General features: G+C 40.8%; 2 protein-coding genes across 2 annotated transcripts; both read right to left on the reverse strand.

Annotated features, from left to right (window-relative positions):
- Window positions 1–224: 224 nt before the first annotated feature.
- On the reverse strand, window positions 225–8,269 carry prkg3 (protein kinase cGMP-dependent 3). The gene is made up of 21 exons (XM_070925382.1): window positions 8,182–8,269; window positions 7,289–7,351; window positions 7,037–7,163; window positions 6,656–6,822; window positions 6,354–6,467; window positions 5,614–5,719; window positions 5,341–5,404; window positions 4,971–5,048; window positions 4,778–4,866; window positions 3,944–4,009; window positions 3,704–3,751; window positions 3,519–3,560; window positions 3,279–3,390; window positions 2,836–2,972; window positions 2,638–2,727; window positions 2,310–2,451; window positions 1,959–2,122; window positions 1,525–1,641; window positions 1,097–1,159; window positions 798–873; window positions 225–311 (listed from the first exon to the last, which is right to left on the reverse strand). Exons 1-21 carry the CDS (start codon window positions 8,267–8,269, stop codon window positions 225–227), a joined length of 2,040 nt encoding a protein of 679 aa, XP_070781483.1.
- Window positions 8,270–13,741: 5,472 nt separating this feature from the next.
- On the reverse strand, window positions 13,742–18,143 carry LOC139301892 (phospholipase ABHD3-like). The gene is made up of 9 exons (XM_070925385.1): window positions 18,024–18,143; window positions 16,407–16,567; window positions 15,966–16,148; window positions 15,737–15,782; window positions 15,239–15,351; window positions 14,878–15,051; window positions 14,748–14,796; window positions 14,500–14,665; window positions 13,742–13,947 (listed from the first exon to the last, which is right to left on the reverse strand). Exons 1-9 carry the CDS (start codon window positions 18,141–18,143, stop codon window positions 13,742–13,744), a joined length of 1,218 nt encoding a protein of 405 aa, XP_070781486.1.
- Window positions 18,144–18,299: the final 156 nt, after the last annotated feature.

Below are 18,299 nucleotides of genomic sequence, written 5' to 3' on the forward strand. Positions count from 1 at the left end.
GGTTGTTTCTCTATAGCAACAGAGAGGCTTTAATAAATATGTTGCAAGTGGTGATTTCCTGCAGTTCCACTCTAACTTAATAATCAAATTAGTATGAAATGGGTTATGTTTTTTCCAATATGAAATGTGGCTTTAACTGTGTTTTGGCTTAAACTGAGGTTATTCTGATTTGGCTCCACATTTGAGTGACATGGGCAACTCTTGTGGCCTTTGATCTTTTAACATCAGAAGTCACGGTCCCAACCAGAGAACTCCTCCTCTGCTTTTGTCTGATCAAGAGGGAAGCGATCAAAGTTGATGTAGCAGGGGCCCTGGAGGAGGAAAAAATAATTGTTTAAATAATAAATTGCGGATACATTTAACACAGTCATATACAGTCCTGTCAAACTGTGACTTATAAGCAATAGCTTGTCCCTCCCGGCCTGTTTCATCTAAATAAACAGAAGGTTTTTAAAGTTTCAAAGACCCTGAAAACCTGTTCACTTTCTTATGAGTGATGGTGTCCTACATGAGCACACAATTCCTTTGATATTTCTGCCAAAGTCTGAGCAGTTTGGCTTATTTGATGTTCAATATTCATGTGAACCACACTCACACAGATTTTTTTTTTTCACACTTTATCTTTGCACATTTAGTAATGAATATTCAATGTTATAAAGATTTGAAACCATGTTTTAAAGGTGTTTAAAAAGTACTCTCTGGAAGTGAACTGGTGTTCTTTGGTTCTGTTTTCCTTAAACCACAGTAAAGGCGTTTTCACATGATAGTAAACAAACTAAGCTAGTGGTTTGGCTTGCCTTGCGTATGAGCCGGACTGTGGGGGCGTCAAGCTGACCCACGCGCAGCTTGTGCCAGTTCATACTGCTGAACCACCTGAAGGGAAAAGATGAGGGAGATTACAGGTCAAACAAACTGAGAGTGAGAAGTAACTCAAACGATTCATCACAAGTAGAAAAGCTCAGTCGGCAGCAGAGGAGAACAAAACCGAAGCTTCACACTTTGATTAAGAAAATAAAAAAGGCCAGCTGGTGAATACCTCCTGTGCCCCAAGGATTATGTGGTATCACTCATATATATGACATGTTGCCATGGTTACCTGTGATGCCGGACATCTTTGATTCCGTTCTTGGTGTTTCCTAACCTCTGACCTGGCCGAGGTCTGCAAACAAAAATACAAGATGGATGACATTTACGTCCAGTTGTATCATGAGATTCCACTTTTGAAGGGATTTGCATTCAAAAACCATAAAAGAATAGTGCTTATCAAGACACAGTGTATTGATTGTGCAGATATGCTCCATAATTCATGCTCTACACTGGGAGTAACTGTATGAAATGCTCAAACCTCTATGTAATTACATGACACATGAATGAATTACACATGCATGTTACATGATCCAATCCTATTTCATGAGAAAGTTAGCCATGCACCACATTGAGTTCTCTTTGAATTCATACTACAGCATTATCAGTATATGACATTTGAATCATAATGCAGTCTATATATATATATATCTGTCTCACCTGCACATTTTGCTGATAATGGACTTGGCTGCCTCACTCAAGTACGGTGGATACTTGAGCACCCCGTCCAAAATCTTGGCGTAAATCTTCTGAGGCTCTGAGCTTGAAAAGGGAGGGCTGACAGGTTGAAAAGAGAGAAGAGTGTTGTTGTTGTGTTAATCTTTCCACCGTCTGACATAAAAAATGGCTCAGAAATCAACCAGTTGCTGTTGGGTAACCTGAATCTTGCAGTCACATTTCTCTGCTGCCATCTACTGGTCAACATCAGGGCTTGACTTATTCGTGATTCATTCTCACTTCAATATATTTGTGTCACTCTCCCGTAACTTATAAAAGCTTTGGTTTATTTATTACTACAAGCTTGTCAGATATGAACCACTCCAAGACAGCAGAAATGCTTGTTTCTAATGTGGGCAGGTGTGTGTTAGTTTCACCTTCCCACCAGTAGCTCAAATATCAGGATGCCAAGGGACCAGAAGTCAACAGCAAAGTCATGTCCCTGGTTCTTGATGATCTCTGGGGCCATGTACTCAGGAGTGCCGACAAATGAGTAGGTTTTCTCACCACGCACCAACTCCCTGGCAAAACCAAAGTCAACCTGCACAGAGACACACACACACATGCACACAGAGAGGGTGGAATACACAAATCCTGCTCATTATCATTTGCATGACTGCAGCACAGAAACACATGCTCACACACCTCTGACGAGTGCATCTCCTGAATATTCAATTTATCCTTAGAGTTTAAAGAGTGTAGAAATCAACACACAGGTAAGAACTCACCAGTTTGACGTAGCCCTTTATGTCCAGCATCAGGTTCTCAGGCTTCAGGTCTCTGTACATGATGTTCTTTCTATGGAGGTAGGCGTAGGCCTCCACCACACAGGCAGTGCAGAACACAGCGATGGGCTCATCAAAGCGCCCTCTGCAATTCACACAGACATAAAAGGTTGAAATAACTTCCTCCTCTGCTCGCTTTAATTTCCTTTCAAACAAATGTATTACCCTCCATCACGTTCTGTTGCTGATATTTCACCAGTCTAAATGAGGAAATGAGATACTCTTTAAATATCATTTGAGACATTTCTTTTTTTGGTCCGTGTTTTCTCACACTTCTTTGAGTTTGGTCCAGATCTCTCCTCCAGCACAGAACTCCATGACCATGTAGATGTATCGCGTGTCTTTAAAAGCTGCATGAAGCCTACAGAGGAGGGATTAAACACCAACTAACACTTAGTACATTACACTGTATTTGTATGTTGTAATTAAAGGACTGTGTGTGTGTGTGTGTGTCTGTGATGGCGGATACCTGACGATGAAGTCACACTGGATGGCTTTAAGGATCTTCTTCTCAAACAGCATGTGCTCCTCTTGTCTCTTGGCAACAATGTGCTTCTTGCTGACTCGCTTCATGGCGTAATACGTCCCATGATTCACTGTGGTCGTCTCAGGATGACAACAAAACAATGATCATCACTAAACTATGAGTGCTGAATATCCTGGGTGTATATATACATACAAAGGAGCCTTTCTTTTCAATAAAATGAAATATTATATTCACCCCCCCCTCCCCATTTTCATACAGTCCCTTTGTATTTGCTATACCAGAAACAACTGTGTTTTAAAAGTGTGTATTAAAAGTCTCCTAGCTCAAAGAAGTGACAACAACCCCGAAATGGTTTTGGATAAGAGACCAAATGCATTTCACATTCCAGCAAATATCAAAACAGTGAAACAGAAATATACACGCACCAGCTCAACGCGGCCAAACCCTCCGACCCCAAGCGTGACAGGATCACCTTGATAGCGACCCTCCTGATACAACACAGGAACCAGATCCTTAAACCTCAGAGTGGAGCTGGGACTGACAGAGACAGACAGAGACCTTCTAACTGATGTTATTTCATTTCAAGGAACTCATTCGTGTGATTCATACGATTGTGTTACATCGTTCAGCCTGCGTCCACAAACTCTTCTTCCACAGACACTCACCTCGACTTTTCTGGAGCTTGTGCCTCCTGCAGCACTTTGGAGCTGGGAGCAAAAAAAACAAAGGGTCAAGATTTAAGGAGGAAACTAATCAGGACAGTCTGTTCTATTTACACTTCTCACTGCTCTTACCAAGACGGAGGAAAAGATTCATGGTTATGAAACGAAAAGTGTTCTGCAGTACGTACTCGTCAAACAGCTCCAGGTGCTCTAAGGGAATTGTCTCTTCAAATACCCTAAAGAAAAGGCAATTTTAGTCAAACTGCATCAATGACAAGTACACAAAAAGCAAACACTGCAAACGAGGTGACAATGGCAGAGAACAAATACACTGGAGGACTTCTCTCAAGGATCTTTCTCTCCAGCCATCACTGAACAGGAATATCACCTTCGTTTAGACTCAGAATTTAGTGTCGAGTCAGACTCACTCCTTGTCAATGGAGAAACAGGTTACAGGGCCGTCAGCAGTGCAGGTGGCAGTTCTCAAGACTTCACTGCAAGAGGAAAAAAACCCAGGAAAACTGCATGTCATTACTGTACATATACAATTGTCAACACCTCAATGTGGAAAAAGTGCATTTTAGCTGTCAGAAATCCGAGAAAACTTTAGCACCTGAAATCAATGACGTATTTCAGGTTTTATGTTTTGTTTTGCTGCAACAGGAATGTCATCCTCTAACTAAATAAACTATAGCTGGTAATGAAAGATATCTGTACTGGATTTTTCCAGCACATTAATATATGTGGATACAGAAAAGTGTTGCAGATGTATTAATTCACTGATCTCTATGCTGCACAAGTCTGCATCTGAAAAACCTCCCAATAAAACAACAAAGCTGCTGCCTGGTACTCAACAGCAGGCATCACTTGCTGGATGATATTTGGTTTTTAATAAAAAGCCAACATCACCCTTACATAATCAAAACAACATGTTGCTGTTACTCTACCGTAGATTACACTCTGTATTCTTGGTTTCTATGCAGTACTGCTGACACCCATGTACAAGTTTGCATTTTAACAGTTAAACATTTGCAAAATGTTTTGAATCTTCTCCTCCAAACTGGCTGATTTGCACATCAACAGCACTGAATTATTTAGGGAAATGTTCCTGGTTCTTCTAAATCTAGTGGAGTGATTTAAACCATAAGACATTTAGAAGATAAGCGGCAGGTTGTGCAACACAAATATCTCAGAGCAGTGGATGTTGCACAAGTCCAACTCCAACAAATGTCCTCAGGCATTTGTTGAGTTGCCATGGTTACCGTATGAGGGCCTGTTCCCCGAAATGCTCCCCTTTTCCCATCCTACGAATCTGCTTCTGATGCCCATTGACGTTCTTAGTCACCAGGACCTGAGGGGGAAACACACATGAGAGGGTGGAAGAGAATGAGTGCATATATATATATATTATGGCAAATCATGTAGGAAATTATTATATATATAATATGAAGTTACCTCTCCTTTGAGGATGATGTAGAATGTGTTTGCTTCTGCTCCTTCTCGAACTATAACATCTTTGTCCTGGTACTTCACCTGATGTAAACCAGACAAAAAACGTCATTTCCACATACTGACAAAAATGTATCAAATATGTTTGTCTTGAAAATAAAGTTTGTGATTTTACAGGAAAACAAAGCCACAAATATTACACCTAGTGCCTTGAAAATGCTTTCTTTCCAGACTACTGAGATTTAAAATATGTTAGCTGCAACTTGAAGCGTTAACTTTATGACCATCTATCATATATATAATTGTCAAGTTTTCCTTTATCTTCACATGACAACAGTAACACTCAAAGTTCACAAATGGACATCAAAGTACACACCTCCTCCATTGAGTCAATGATTTTGGACAACTGGACATCATTCAAGTCCTTCAGAGTACGAGACCTGTGGCAATAATGCAAAAAATACAGCAGCACAGTTAGAAATAGTTGTTATATGCTCCATTGAGCCATGAATAAGCACAGACACTGTTATGGAAGAGTGGCATAGGAGGAAACCGCCAAACCAAGATCAAAGAATACCTATTCTTTTAACTTGGGCAAACCATGCTGACAGGATATTAAATTTCCGCTAGCTGCAGTCTTTAAACTCACGTTTTCAGGAAGCCCATGAGCTGCTCCCGTTTCTTCTTGGACTTGTTGGTTATGATTGTCCTGTAAGTCTGTCGCTCCATGCACCACAGACGCACTGCTGTCTTTGCTGCAACGTTAAGTGAAAGTGATGAAAGCTGAAGCTAAGACTGTAAAGTCTGGCTGGACAGCTTTACTATCAGTAGGAAAGAGTACAGGGGGCCGAAATCACACAAATACACCAATGAAAATCTCACACCGAGGGCCGTACCTGACCCCCTCAGGGCCCGAACCTAAAAGTAGCATGGCACTTCTTTTTTCAATCAAAGGGCAGAATAGCTAAAAGTAATAGTAATAGTTGGTCAGTAATCTGTTTTCTATAATCAGATACTTTTGTCAAGATATTTTGACTACAGAGTTTGGCCACTCTATCTAGTCTTCTGTTACAGTTAATTTGCTTTGTTGTGGTTCATATTGCAGTGTGTGCAATGATGTGCTTCTACCAGACAAGACAGGCAATGATTAACAAGAGGGTGTGTGTGTGTGTGTGTGTGTGTGTGTGTGTGTGTGTGTGTGTGTGTGTGTGTGTGTGTGTGTGTACAGTTACATGCACAGTTACTGTACCTTAAGACACAAACATCTTCTATCCAGGGGGAATGATGACACAAAGGAATCACATGCTATTCATGCCTTTAGTATTAAGATAAACTGCCCCATTATTATCTCTGCGTGTACTTCCGGGAGTCATCGTTACAGGGGCTGACCTTTGACTGTTGCTGTCCGTTTGCAGTTGTACAGGATGGCCAACTCCCCAAACACATCACCAATGGTTAGGGTGCGGAGGTCCCGGCCTGCCTGGGTGACACAGAGCTCACCAGCTAAAAGGTGAAAGGAAAAGAAATGTGCAGAATTTTCTATATATTTTCTACATATAATATATTATATTGATGTTAAGGGTTTTCATATAAAAACAGAGAGCCTTAGAACATAATTCAAAACATCAGTCACATGCAGCCTTAGCAGGACAGACAGAAACACACACCCACACACTCAAGCGTGTCCTCACCTGCTACTATGTACATGCTGTCTCCTTCAGAGCCCTCTTTAATGACGTCCTCCCCCGGTTTGAAGTTAGATACTGCTAAGAGGTCCACCATCATGGCTGTTTGCTCATCGTCGAGGCGGCTCAGGAAGTCATTCTTCTGGATGGCTTTGACGATCAGATTTGTCTCGCTGATGATGGGAGGGGAGAGAAGTCATCTTGATCTAAGGTCATTGAAATGTCGAGGAGCTCCCACGTAGCATGCAAACCCATCATACATTATTTAGGTGTTTGACATGTGCAGGAGAGGCAATTAGATCGGATTTGCCACAATGGCAAAGCAAAAACTCCTGTGCAGTCTTACTTAAATGGAATACTCTCTCGTCACCAGTACTGATTACCAACCTGGCAGTTTTCTTGACCCTGGTGCGTGTAATCTCCAGGGTCTCAGGGATTGGTTCGGAGGCAATGACAGCCGCGCGGCTCTTCCTGACCTCGGGATCAATCTCATTACCGCTCTGAGAGGGAAACTCTGAAACAGACAAACAGAGGAACACAAATGGAGGGTTAACTACTGTAAATGGCTTGAAGCAAAGATCACTTCAATCGTGTGTGCGTGTGTGTGTGTCCCTGTCCCTGGTACCCAGAGCCTCTTACCCAGATCATGATATTGACTCTGCAGATCCTGCAAAAGGTTTTCTTTCTCCTGCAGTCTTTGTTCTTTGAGGATAAAAGCAGAGGAACACATTCAATGTATGAAATATCACAAGGAACCTGTTGCAGATACTGATATTGATTGATATTTGGGAGTTTATAAATATCCAATCATGATATATTGGCAGATATTCAATTTCTTACCAAGACATGTGTTGAATAGGACATTTTACAGTTGAAAATTAAATGTGTCAGTGCTCTCTGGGGGACAAACTACAGACATAGGGTGGCATGATGGTAATGTAGTAATTCTACAGAAACGTGCATTAAAGAGCAACTGTACCAGTTTAACTGTGTTCAGGCAGAACGCAAGGCGAAGTTTATAGCAGATGCAATTGCACACAAAACAATTAAAATGTGATTAGACACACATTTAACCGAGGTGGAGACGCATCTGTGCAAGGTCAAAATGTTTCAACTTGAGTGAAAAAGTCACGCTTATGAATCTACTTCATAAAAGTACAGAGACAAGACTAAAAACAAGAGGGACTGGATGGAAATAACAGAAAGAACTGGAGTTTCTGGTGAGTTGTGAGATCAGAGGCAGAAGCAAGCTACAGTTAATCTCCAGCGGTCAAATGCACATAAATGACTCAAGGTGAAAATTCGCTGTCATTTCTGTCTGAACACGCCTTAATCCTGCTTGCTCGGCCAATTAGTGGTGACTTTATGCTTTATTCGTGATGTAGCTTTGCATTATATTATATTATTATATACATTGCTATATTACAGCTGGATGCCGTCACAACCCCAGCTAGACCACACCTAGCTGTGATGTTGGGTGTGGTCTAATGTGAAGTGACTCTCTAATGTGACACAGTTATGGTTGCACTCACCCAGGTCTTTGTTTTGCCTCTGCAGCTCCTGGTTGATCAGACATTGCTTTTCTAGCTGCTGCTTCAGCTCCTCTAGTTGCTTCTCCATGACTACAAGAGGGAATAAATAAAGATATATATATGAGGAATCGATAGCGTGGTAAATAAATAAACTGCCCCACAATCAATAGTAGGCAGGTGGTATTAAGTTGAAGTGATGCATCTGAACACAGACATAAAATACAGCACCAGACATGCTGATATGTGTGGAGACTTGCACAAACAAAGCCCCAGACATCACATTTCAACTGTATGCAACTATGCTGGTGCCTATTTCACAAGGCACTGTACTCCACTGCCTGCACACAGCAAGAGCCCCGCTGAATAATGCAGACTAATGATGGACAGTCAACAGGGTGCTTTCTGAATGCTGTCACACCCTGCCAGCTTTTGCTAAAGATCTATTACTGTGCCAATGACTGAATGGCACAAAACCTGTCAAAATAGTACAGAAACCTTCATTATCAGCTCCCTTATTGCAGGCTGTCTGCTTATGGGTATTTCTTTATTATCCTCATGTGCGACATTAACAACCTCTGCCGTATAATTTAGTGTTTGCATAGAGTTGAACTAGCCAAGCAACACATGTGTGTGCATGCTAACAAATTAATTGACTCAGATTCATTAGCACTGCTTTGTGAGATAAGTTAACCACACACCAGATGCAATATTTTTTTTTTCATCCAGGTGATCCTGTTTACAAAAGCCCTCCACCATTTTAATTTTACTGTTAAATGGAAAGATGTTTATGTCTCTATTGACACGGCAAACATTACAATCAATACAAACACAAGGCCACTGGTTCCCCCGACCAATATCCTAAAACCCACACACAGGTGGAACGAGCTGTTTGCCTGTGATCACTGTGCTCATCATGTGACCCCCAGTTACCCCTGCCTCACCCTGAACATTGGACGGCTCTGAGATTAGACGCGACGTTAAAGCGAATCATAAAGTTGCTGAGCAATAGACCAACAAACTGTGACAGGGAAATATAAAATGGCTACTGTTCCACTATCAAAGAGGGTTGTTTCTTTGATGCAAATCTGGACAGAGGGTGATACTGGCAAGGAGTTGGGTGAGAACACCGGGCCCAGTCTTCACAGCATTTCCCAGTCACCTAAATTGGAAGTGATATTTTCCATCACGCCTATGATTCACTAACAAAGGGCAACGTGATAATCCAGTCCAACACAATACTACTGTAGTGCCAGGAGTTAATGGCCTGTGTTGCAGGAAAGACAAAGCTTGATGGTCATTAAATTTTACAGGGAACATAATGGCAACAAAACAATATGTCACTATATGTTGCACCATACTGGGAATTCAAATTTGAGACACACACACACACACACACACACACACACACACACATACACACACACAGACGGAGCTTTGCACAAGCACAATTTGTAAGCTTTCTAGGAACTTGCAGCTATAAATAAAGACAACAGAGGCAGATTGGGCTGATAACCTTTAGTGCCTGCTGGTCAACATTTAATGAAGGAAAATGACTGTTAGTTTAACTCCAACGCTTTCAGCCTGAGGCGACGAGGATGGAAGCAGTGATCCCATAAGTAACTGCACGCTGCTGGCTGTGTATCGGCTGTTTTTTTTTCATTTATTTATCTATTTATTCCTGTGATGTAATGGCTACAAAAGACTGAGATATTTCAAGTATTTTGTATATATTCAGACTATTAAGTTTGATCTTTGAAAGCCAACAACATTCACATAAGCAGTGATTCATCCAGTAAATGATTCTGGGAGGGAACGGGAAATGGAAAATTAGCAGCGATAACAAAAAAAAAAGGAACTATTTCTGTCTGCTTTTCAGCTGCACAGCAGGAACATGATGCTGGACTGATCACCATTATACTGATACAGGCAGCATACTGTACAGTCCATACTGCCTCATTACTAATTCATGGCCAAGTGTAACTACAGCTGAAGTCATATAAGATGCTCTGTAATCGAAACCTGTGTCTAGTCTGGTGGTGTGTTTAAGGTGCACTCTTTCAGTGGATATTAGGGTTTTCTGGCACATGCAGGTCATCATCTTTTTACTTAATGGAATTGTGATGGTGATAACTACCTCAAAAAAGGCATGTATGTCTCTGTTTAGTCTGTAAAGCTAAGAATCTGCACTTTAAACACATTGCGCCACATGATTACATATGGATCTAGAGCACAGTTAACAACAAAGCTGTCTAAATGCCCTTAGGATCCTCTCTTTACATGCCATCCCACTCTCAAAGACACAACGACATGTAATATGTAGACATACAGAGTCCACACTCACCTGCCGGCTGTGTGTGGATCAGGAGAGAAGATGAATGTCTTTCCAGCCTATAAAGGCCGCATGGATCACAGGAGGCAAATAATCACCCTGAACTGCTCACAAGATCCACTGTCAGTTGCAGAGAAGTATTTGCTGTGTGTTCAACTTCTGCTTGACCCCCAGACTGTCTACAGACTGGACACACCTGAGCAGATACAAACATGCAGTCTGCAACCTCTCTGGCATCACTTCCTCTTCTTCTTCTACCTGCTGCACACTTTCTCAGCTTACATTGCCATGTCGGCTCTACAGCTTTTACTATTTCTACTTCTCTCTGGCTATCTCGCACTCTCAATCTTCCCTCCTCTTTCTCTATCTGTCAATCTCAGCAGCTCTGGTGTTGAATCATTAACGATAACCTGAGGCTCCTCCCATCACACCAGGTAGAGGAATACAGGCAGGAGGAGGAGGAGGGGGAGGATGGACTGGGGAGAAAGCTAAAGTTGGGGTTTAAAAATCATGCTCAGCTGCTAAAATGCAGCTAAAACAGATTTATTTTGCAATTTACAATTCATTGTATTTTCTTCATTCTCTCTCAAAATTAACCTGTGCGTGGAGTTGTTTTTACTTTAAAACATAACTGCAATACTGATTTGTGAGTCTGTGACATTTAACAGTGATGTATGATTTCGATGCAGAAGACAGATACCAGAGAAAATTAAAGCAGGGGCATAAGTGAAGAATGAGAAGTCACTGTAAAAGATGATAGAAAGGGGAAGTGATTTGAAGACAATATGAGAAGCACACAAGCAACACAGATGAATTTTATGTATTTTCTCAAATGCTTTTTTTCCACCTCTGAAGAGCCACAGCTTTTCAAAGATCATAATGATGAGCGGCTTTCCTCTGAGAGTTACACTCACATAACTGACAGCTGGAGGGGAGGGAAATTATCAAAGCTGAGGGCAAGCAGGACAACTTGTAGATTATATCTGCCCGAGTTAGAAAGTGACTACTTCATTAGGTTTTAGTTTTCCACACTGGATGTTTTCCAGGCCACAGCGTCATTAAATGAATCTAAATGAGGCTGAAGGGTTAGCATTGTGACAGAGGGTGTGGGCCTTTATTGCTCACAGTTAATTATTGATACTCTGTCTGGTTAATCAGCGACATTAATGACCCCACCACTCAAGAGATAAAACGGCTCGGATTACAGCTTTGGAACCGGAGGGAACTCGGTGACAGGCTGTGCGGGTGTTGTGACATTTTTCCATCAGGACCAACGTGGTGATATGTATTAATCACAACAAACCCATGCTGAATTATGTGTTGCTATTGACGACAGCCACTGATGAGTTCAATTTAAGGACATCTTCAGTTTACAATCCCATTAGTAAATTCAAGATGAAAAATCACCAACTGAAATAAAAATGTGTGTTATTGTCATTCTTTAATTCAAGTGTCAAATAATCGAAAACCAAATAGATTGCTCATAATGTCCAAACTTACAAGTGGTCACAGCTCATACAGAAGTGGAACTGAAAAAAAAAGGAAAACATTTGTCCATTAAAAAATAAACAGCAATGAAAGGCAAGTGAATGTGGTCTGCAAAGAGCTAATAAACTCAATAAAACAGCAATTAGCAACATCTGCTGCTATAATCTTAATCCGTTCATGTTCTTGAGTCACAGTTGAAAACACTTCCCGTTAAGAGTCAAGTCAAACAACTGAAGCGTCCCGAACACATGACATAAATTGTAAATTAAGAGTAGCTTGGTATTGGCATTATTAAATGGTGTATCAGTGCACTGCTGGTAATACACACATAATAAAACCTTCAGTGTGTTCTCAACTGATTTTAAAGACATTCAGTGCGCGCGCACACACACACACACACACACACGCACGCACGCACGCACGCACGCAACTGATTTTCACACACACACACACACACACGCACACACACACGCACACACACAGATCTGGTCCTCGTGTGAAGACTTAAAATGATGATTAAGTTCAAGACAAATGCCCTCCGATAACTACAAACTACACTTCAAATAATTATCATGTGGTCTGAAAGTGGCCCCAATACACACATGATAGATGTTAATTTATCTATCGCCTGATCCTTAAACAAAAATGTGTTTCAAAGACAAACGAAAAGCAGATTACAACACACACAAATTCAAAACCCCTCACTTTCAATTAAATTATTGACAGCAGGTACAAATATCTCACACTGGGATTTACTGTTTTTTACAGTGTCAAATTGATGTACTGCATAAATTACATTGCAACCAAGCATACTGCAAAAGCATATACAAGCATATACAAGCATGCAATACTTTTTACATTTAACTGATTTTGCCTTTTTTTGTTGTTTTAAAATCAAAAACTCTTTTCTTCATGGCAGATATGCATATTACTGCTGTGTGGGTGTCTTCAGGTTGAGATTGATGGCTCTAACAACTGTTTGCAGGGTTAGCTCAGTGTGTGGTACGCAATGAGAAACTGTAAAAGGTTGAGACAGAACGCAAGGCAGGGCTAAAAGATGGGGAAGTATAATCCTTTAAGGCATGTTACACACTTCAACGGAAACAAGTCTTGCAAAACCAGAGTAATTGAAAGGAAAGCAAACAGTATACCAATATCAACAGGGCAATATTACTGTTCTAATATTAATTTCCAATTCATTTCTATTTAAATAACATTTTCAAATACTACCTCAAATCAAAGCACTCATTTTCGAAGTGCTTTTTGTTTTCAACACACACTACAGTGCTCCATGTGAGGTTGGGACGGCGTGTGGGAGAAACAATTTGATTAAAAGCAATTTACATTCTATTGACAAATAATTTAAAAACAAAAACAAATGTATGTGTTTCTTTTTTGTGTAGATACAATATTAGGTATCAACCTAACCATAACCAGCTGGCTGCAAGATTTCTTGAATCTTGAAAATTGTTCTCTACTTCTTTTCAACCTTCTTTGATTGCTCCTTCAAAGAGAACGTGAGACGATGAGGAGGTAGATTAGCCTAGCTGCAGTGAGGTCATATGATTGTACAATACAGTTGGTCATTCTCAGCGCAAACATGGAGGAGACCCAACATTTCTGTGCTAAGATAACGGCATGCAAAGATGAGCAATGCAGTTTTGTGAATTGTTGCGGTGATGCCAGTGACTTGACATTCTGACATTAGTTCAGGTTCGGACAGAGTGACGGGCTGGAAGGTGATCAGCTCATCTTCTCCTCCTTAATGCCGCAGGCTTTCTTGATGTCCCTCGGGTGTTCAAAGGCGGCTTGGACAAACTGACCAAACAGGCGCTCCATGTAGCTCTCACCACGGGGAAACAACCCCTGCAGGAAGGCGATGTGTCCACCATGGGCCGTCAACAACAGAGCGACATTAGGTAGGCTCTGGACTATGGTCAACGGGAAGGCTGTGCGGGCGGGAAATACATTGAAAAAGAAGTCTGATTTAGTGAGAGTAGTCAAGCTGAAAACATTTTGTGCCGCATGGAGACTGAAATATCAACCACAGCACAAAAGAAAACATTAAAGGGCAACTTAACACCCTGTTTTAACACCATTGAATTTTTGAAGGGGCGGTGGGAGGTGAAGGTCACGGCGTATTGTACTTCAGGGGTAGAGTGTCCCAGAGTACTTCATACATTTTTCAGACTTTTTGGAGTCAAGAAGACAAAATGACTGGAATTGTCTCTGGAAAAAAAACTTTTGTTGCAATAAACACTAAAAAATAAGACCAAGATCAATAGACAGTGTAATAAAGTGCCTGTACATGTAATTTACTATTTCAAAAAAGTGGATTTAGTGTCAAGTTACTCTTTAAACATTTCTGCCTCCACACCAAAGATTAGGAATATACAAATGAGACTAAAATACATCAAAATACTAAGGTTGTGTAAGTGTTTCATACATCTGGTGGATCCGATCACAACACAAATGTCCATCTTCTCCTGTCCTCTACTCACCATTTTGGGGAGAGAAGGGGTCATCGGCAGCGTTGAGACACAAGATGGGTACTGCTGTGTTGGGGAGTTTTTTGTCTGGGCTGGCATCGCGGTAATAGTCCGTACAAGATTTATAACCAAACATCAAAGAGGTGAAGCGTTCGTCAAACTCACGGATAGTCTGTGCCTAGAGAGGGGTGAAATGAAATTAAAGTAGAGAGAAAAGGCAACTACATGAAGTAAAGTAAATGTAAAGAACGGGGCCATACCTTCACGACATAATCAACGTCCACCACTTTCTCCAGAACCTTCCTGTGTCTGTGAGAAACAGATTTTTTTCTTTAAAACTCATTCAACAACCCCGAATTGTTAAACTAAATTCAAGAATACTTATCTGACCTGGAAACAGCGCGACACAGGCCACTCGTGAGGTATTTGTTGAAGAGCAGCCAGTTGAGTGGTTCTTCCATCGAGGCGGAGGACTTCACTGCATCCCAGGGGACCGAGATGGTGAAACCCGCCACCATCCCTGACTGTGTGCGCTTACGGGCCAGGTAGTTTAACAGTAACATGCTGCAAACAGGTGAAAGAAGAGAAGGGGAAAAAAACAGGAAAAGACAATTAAACAAAAACGGTAGTAACTAAAGAGAAGACAGAGAAAGGAAACAAAGCTAGGATAAATTTGACCATGAAATAACTTTTTGATTTTCTCAGAGAAATGTGAGCAGTTGGAAACCAAGACATCAAACACCCAACTCACCCTCCCAGAGACACACCAGCACCAAGCACAGGGGCATGTGGGTAAAGTCCTTTGACATGGTGCACCACACGCTCAAGATCTGAGGTATTAGCTGCGCAGTAGGTAACAGGCGTCTGAAGCGAGCAGAGAGACAGAGGAGGAGCATCACATGCAGTGTTCAAATACCAGATTCTGTGTTTGGGTTGTTATATGTACTACAGCTGGCGTCATTCTACAAATTCAGTGAAAAGTGTTTTTAAAAACACCTGATGTTTAAATCCCCAAATATGCACAGACCATTGGAATCATCATGCTACAACCAAGACAGCTTAACACTGCTATAATCACCAAAGACTGCTGAAAATAGTGCTCCCTTCAGACTGATACAGGTATCAATGTGCAAACCCTAAGATGTGGAGGTCCTTCATAAACAGAGGCTGTAGAAATGACAGAGGGAAAAGGAAACTTCAGAGTTAAATGTGACACAACCATAAATCATTAGGTAATCATTGTACTTACCAACAGCTCCTCCCCTCCAGCGCCTCTGTTGTTAAAGACCACACATCTAAGAAAGAAAATGTCTATGAAAAGAGCTACAGCAGTGACCAAACTTTCCTGTTACTTCTTCAAGATAGAGTCTATTCTGTTTAAATGACTGACTAGAAACGTTAGCGTGTTTACATTTCACTGATTTTGGCTCACAGATTAATCATTTTAGGACAGGGGACAGATGAGGAGCACAACTGACCTGTAGCCATGGCGGGTGGCCTGGCTAATGGCATGGAGCACATAGGACTGCTGGCTGTTCCCTGTCAGGCCTGGGAGGATCAGTACTGTGGGGCGGGTAGAGGATTCTGGGTAGGTCCCACTGGCCTGATTGTCCACCCAGTCCAGAGAGATCTGACCACCATCAGCCGTGCGGATCAGCTCACTGAGGGATGAAGGGAGCATTACTAGAATTTCGTGTTTCACCACACTATAGGTTTAAGGATAAGGACTTATTTCATCCACGTGTTTGAAATGCACTGGATATGAAGCACATAAACGTCATACTCTTACAGGACGATGCTATAGACAGGGTTTTCCTGAAGAAAAATATAGATACTGTAGTACGATAACAAGATGACTGTGTCAGCCAGCAAAATAAATATAACAGAACAAAGGAGCTAATGAAGGAGGTTCATCCTACTTGCGATAAGTAACGGGGGGTCTGGATTTGAGGAGGGCACAGACCAGCGTTTGAAGTCGGCCTCCCCAGCACCACGGAGTGGGACTGAAGCGCTCAGCCACCACAGGACAGTGCTTGTGGAGGAATTCACTGAAAGCCTTGCTAGAAACCAGGGCTGGTGTCTGGGAGGAAAAGAGACAAAAAAAAAAGTGGGTATGAAAACACAGAGGCCTTGAAATGAACACCTGTGACAGAATGCATGCAAAACAAGACGTATGAGAGGTATGGTGCTTCAAAAGCAGGGTGTGTGGTGATGTGGTGTGGCAAACTGTACAGTGAAAAAACAATAATTACGCACACTTTCTTTCTATATGTTTTGTTATGGTAGTTAACTATCCCATGGCATCTAGACTATAACATTTACAAAACACACAACATGTGTAGTATGTGGTATTAAGTTAGCATCCACTCACTGAGAAGTCGACAGACCAGATCATTAGTTTTAGTAATCCAGCTTCTCAAATGTAAAGATTTGGTGTTTTTTGTGTGTTTTATATGACTGCAAATCAAATATCTTTGGGTTTTGGACTACTGGTCAGACAAAACAAGTTATAGAAAAGGCGTTACTTTGGGTTTTAGGAAATTAGGAAAGTGATGGTTTTTTACATTTCATAGACTTAACAAATAATTGACAAATTGAAAAAGTAATCAGCAGATTGATCAATAATGAAAATAACCTGTAACACTTTATTTCAACCTCCCTAACATGCGTTTGTGTAACAGAGTCTATTCATGTTTTTGTCAACAATTGTAACTCCTCCAATGAGGGAGGAGATCTGTCATTATATATGATTACAACTAGGTTAAATGATATTACCCAGCATTTATTAGCACTTTATACACCAGTTATGATGCTTAATATGATAGTTACAGTTGATGACAAATATACTTAAACACTTAGAAATGTCCTAAATCTCCTTATGACTACATCATAGTGAGTCATAAAACATGTATTATTCATATGCTGCTTATAAATGCTAAATAAGTGTTATAATAAAGTGTTACATTACTGTAGGATCAGGCCTCAACATAATGTATGAATTAAATCTGCCCTCAATTTTGTAGAACAAAGTACAGTAACCTTAGACTAACGTTTGATATACAAACCATGGACATTATATGATAATAATTATTATATATTTTCATAAGGGCTCATAGTAGGATTTTGCTGGTGTGTAAAATAAAAATAGCTTGTGCAAAATTATCAAAATTGTCACCTTAAAGACATTCAGCTTTGTGTTGCCTGATCTCTAAAAGGTTTCTTTGAAAAAAGGAAAAAAAATTGGAAAAAAATACAATAAAACAAAATAGAATAGACTAAGATAGAATACAAAATTAATTAAATAAGAAAAAATAAAACCATATAAAGTAGCAAAGTAATATAAAAAATGATTACATCAAAAAACATAAAATTGAATAAGAAAAAATACAACAAAGCATAATAAAGTGGAAAGAGTGGAATACTAAACAGAATGCGAAAAACAAAAACTAAAATTGTGTCGAATAAGATGAAAAACACACACAATAACGTGGATATAGTGCAGTCGTTATTACCTAGCCTTGACCGCAGTGACTGACCTGACACTTGCGGCCCCACAGATAGTACAATGCGGCCGTGAGGGAGCAGATGAACACCGTGTACGGTCTGGAAACACACTCCCAATATGTTCTCCATAGCTCCGAGTGTGATAAAAACATGGCTATCTAGCTACAGTACAGAGCTAACCTGAGCTACATACAGAGCTAACAGAGTAACTGACTCGTTCACCGACACAACGAGACACACAACCGACAGACAGACGTTTAGTTAATGTCCGACAACCTGCCTTCATCACCACCAGCTAACGTTAAAGA

This window comes from Enoplosus armatus, chromosome 19, assembly GCF_043641665.1.
Source record: "Enoplosus armatus isolate fEnoArm2 chromosome 19, fEnoArm2.hap1, whole genome shotgun sequence".
Lineage (NCBI taxonomy): Eukaryota > Metazoa > Chordata > Actinopteri > Centrarchiformes > Enoplosidae > Enoplosus > Enoplosus armatus.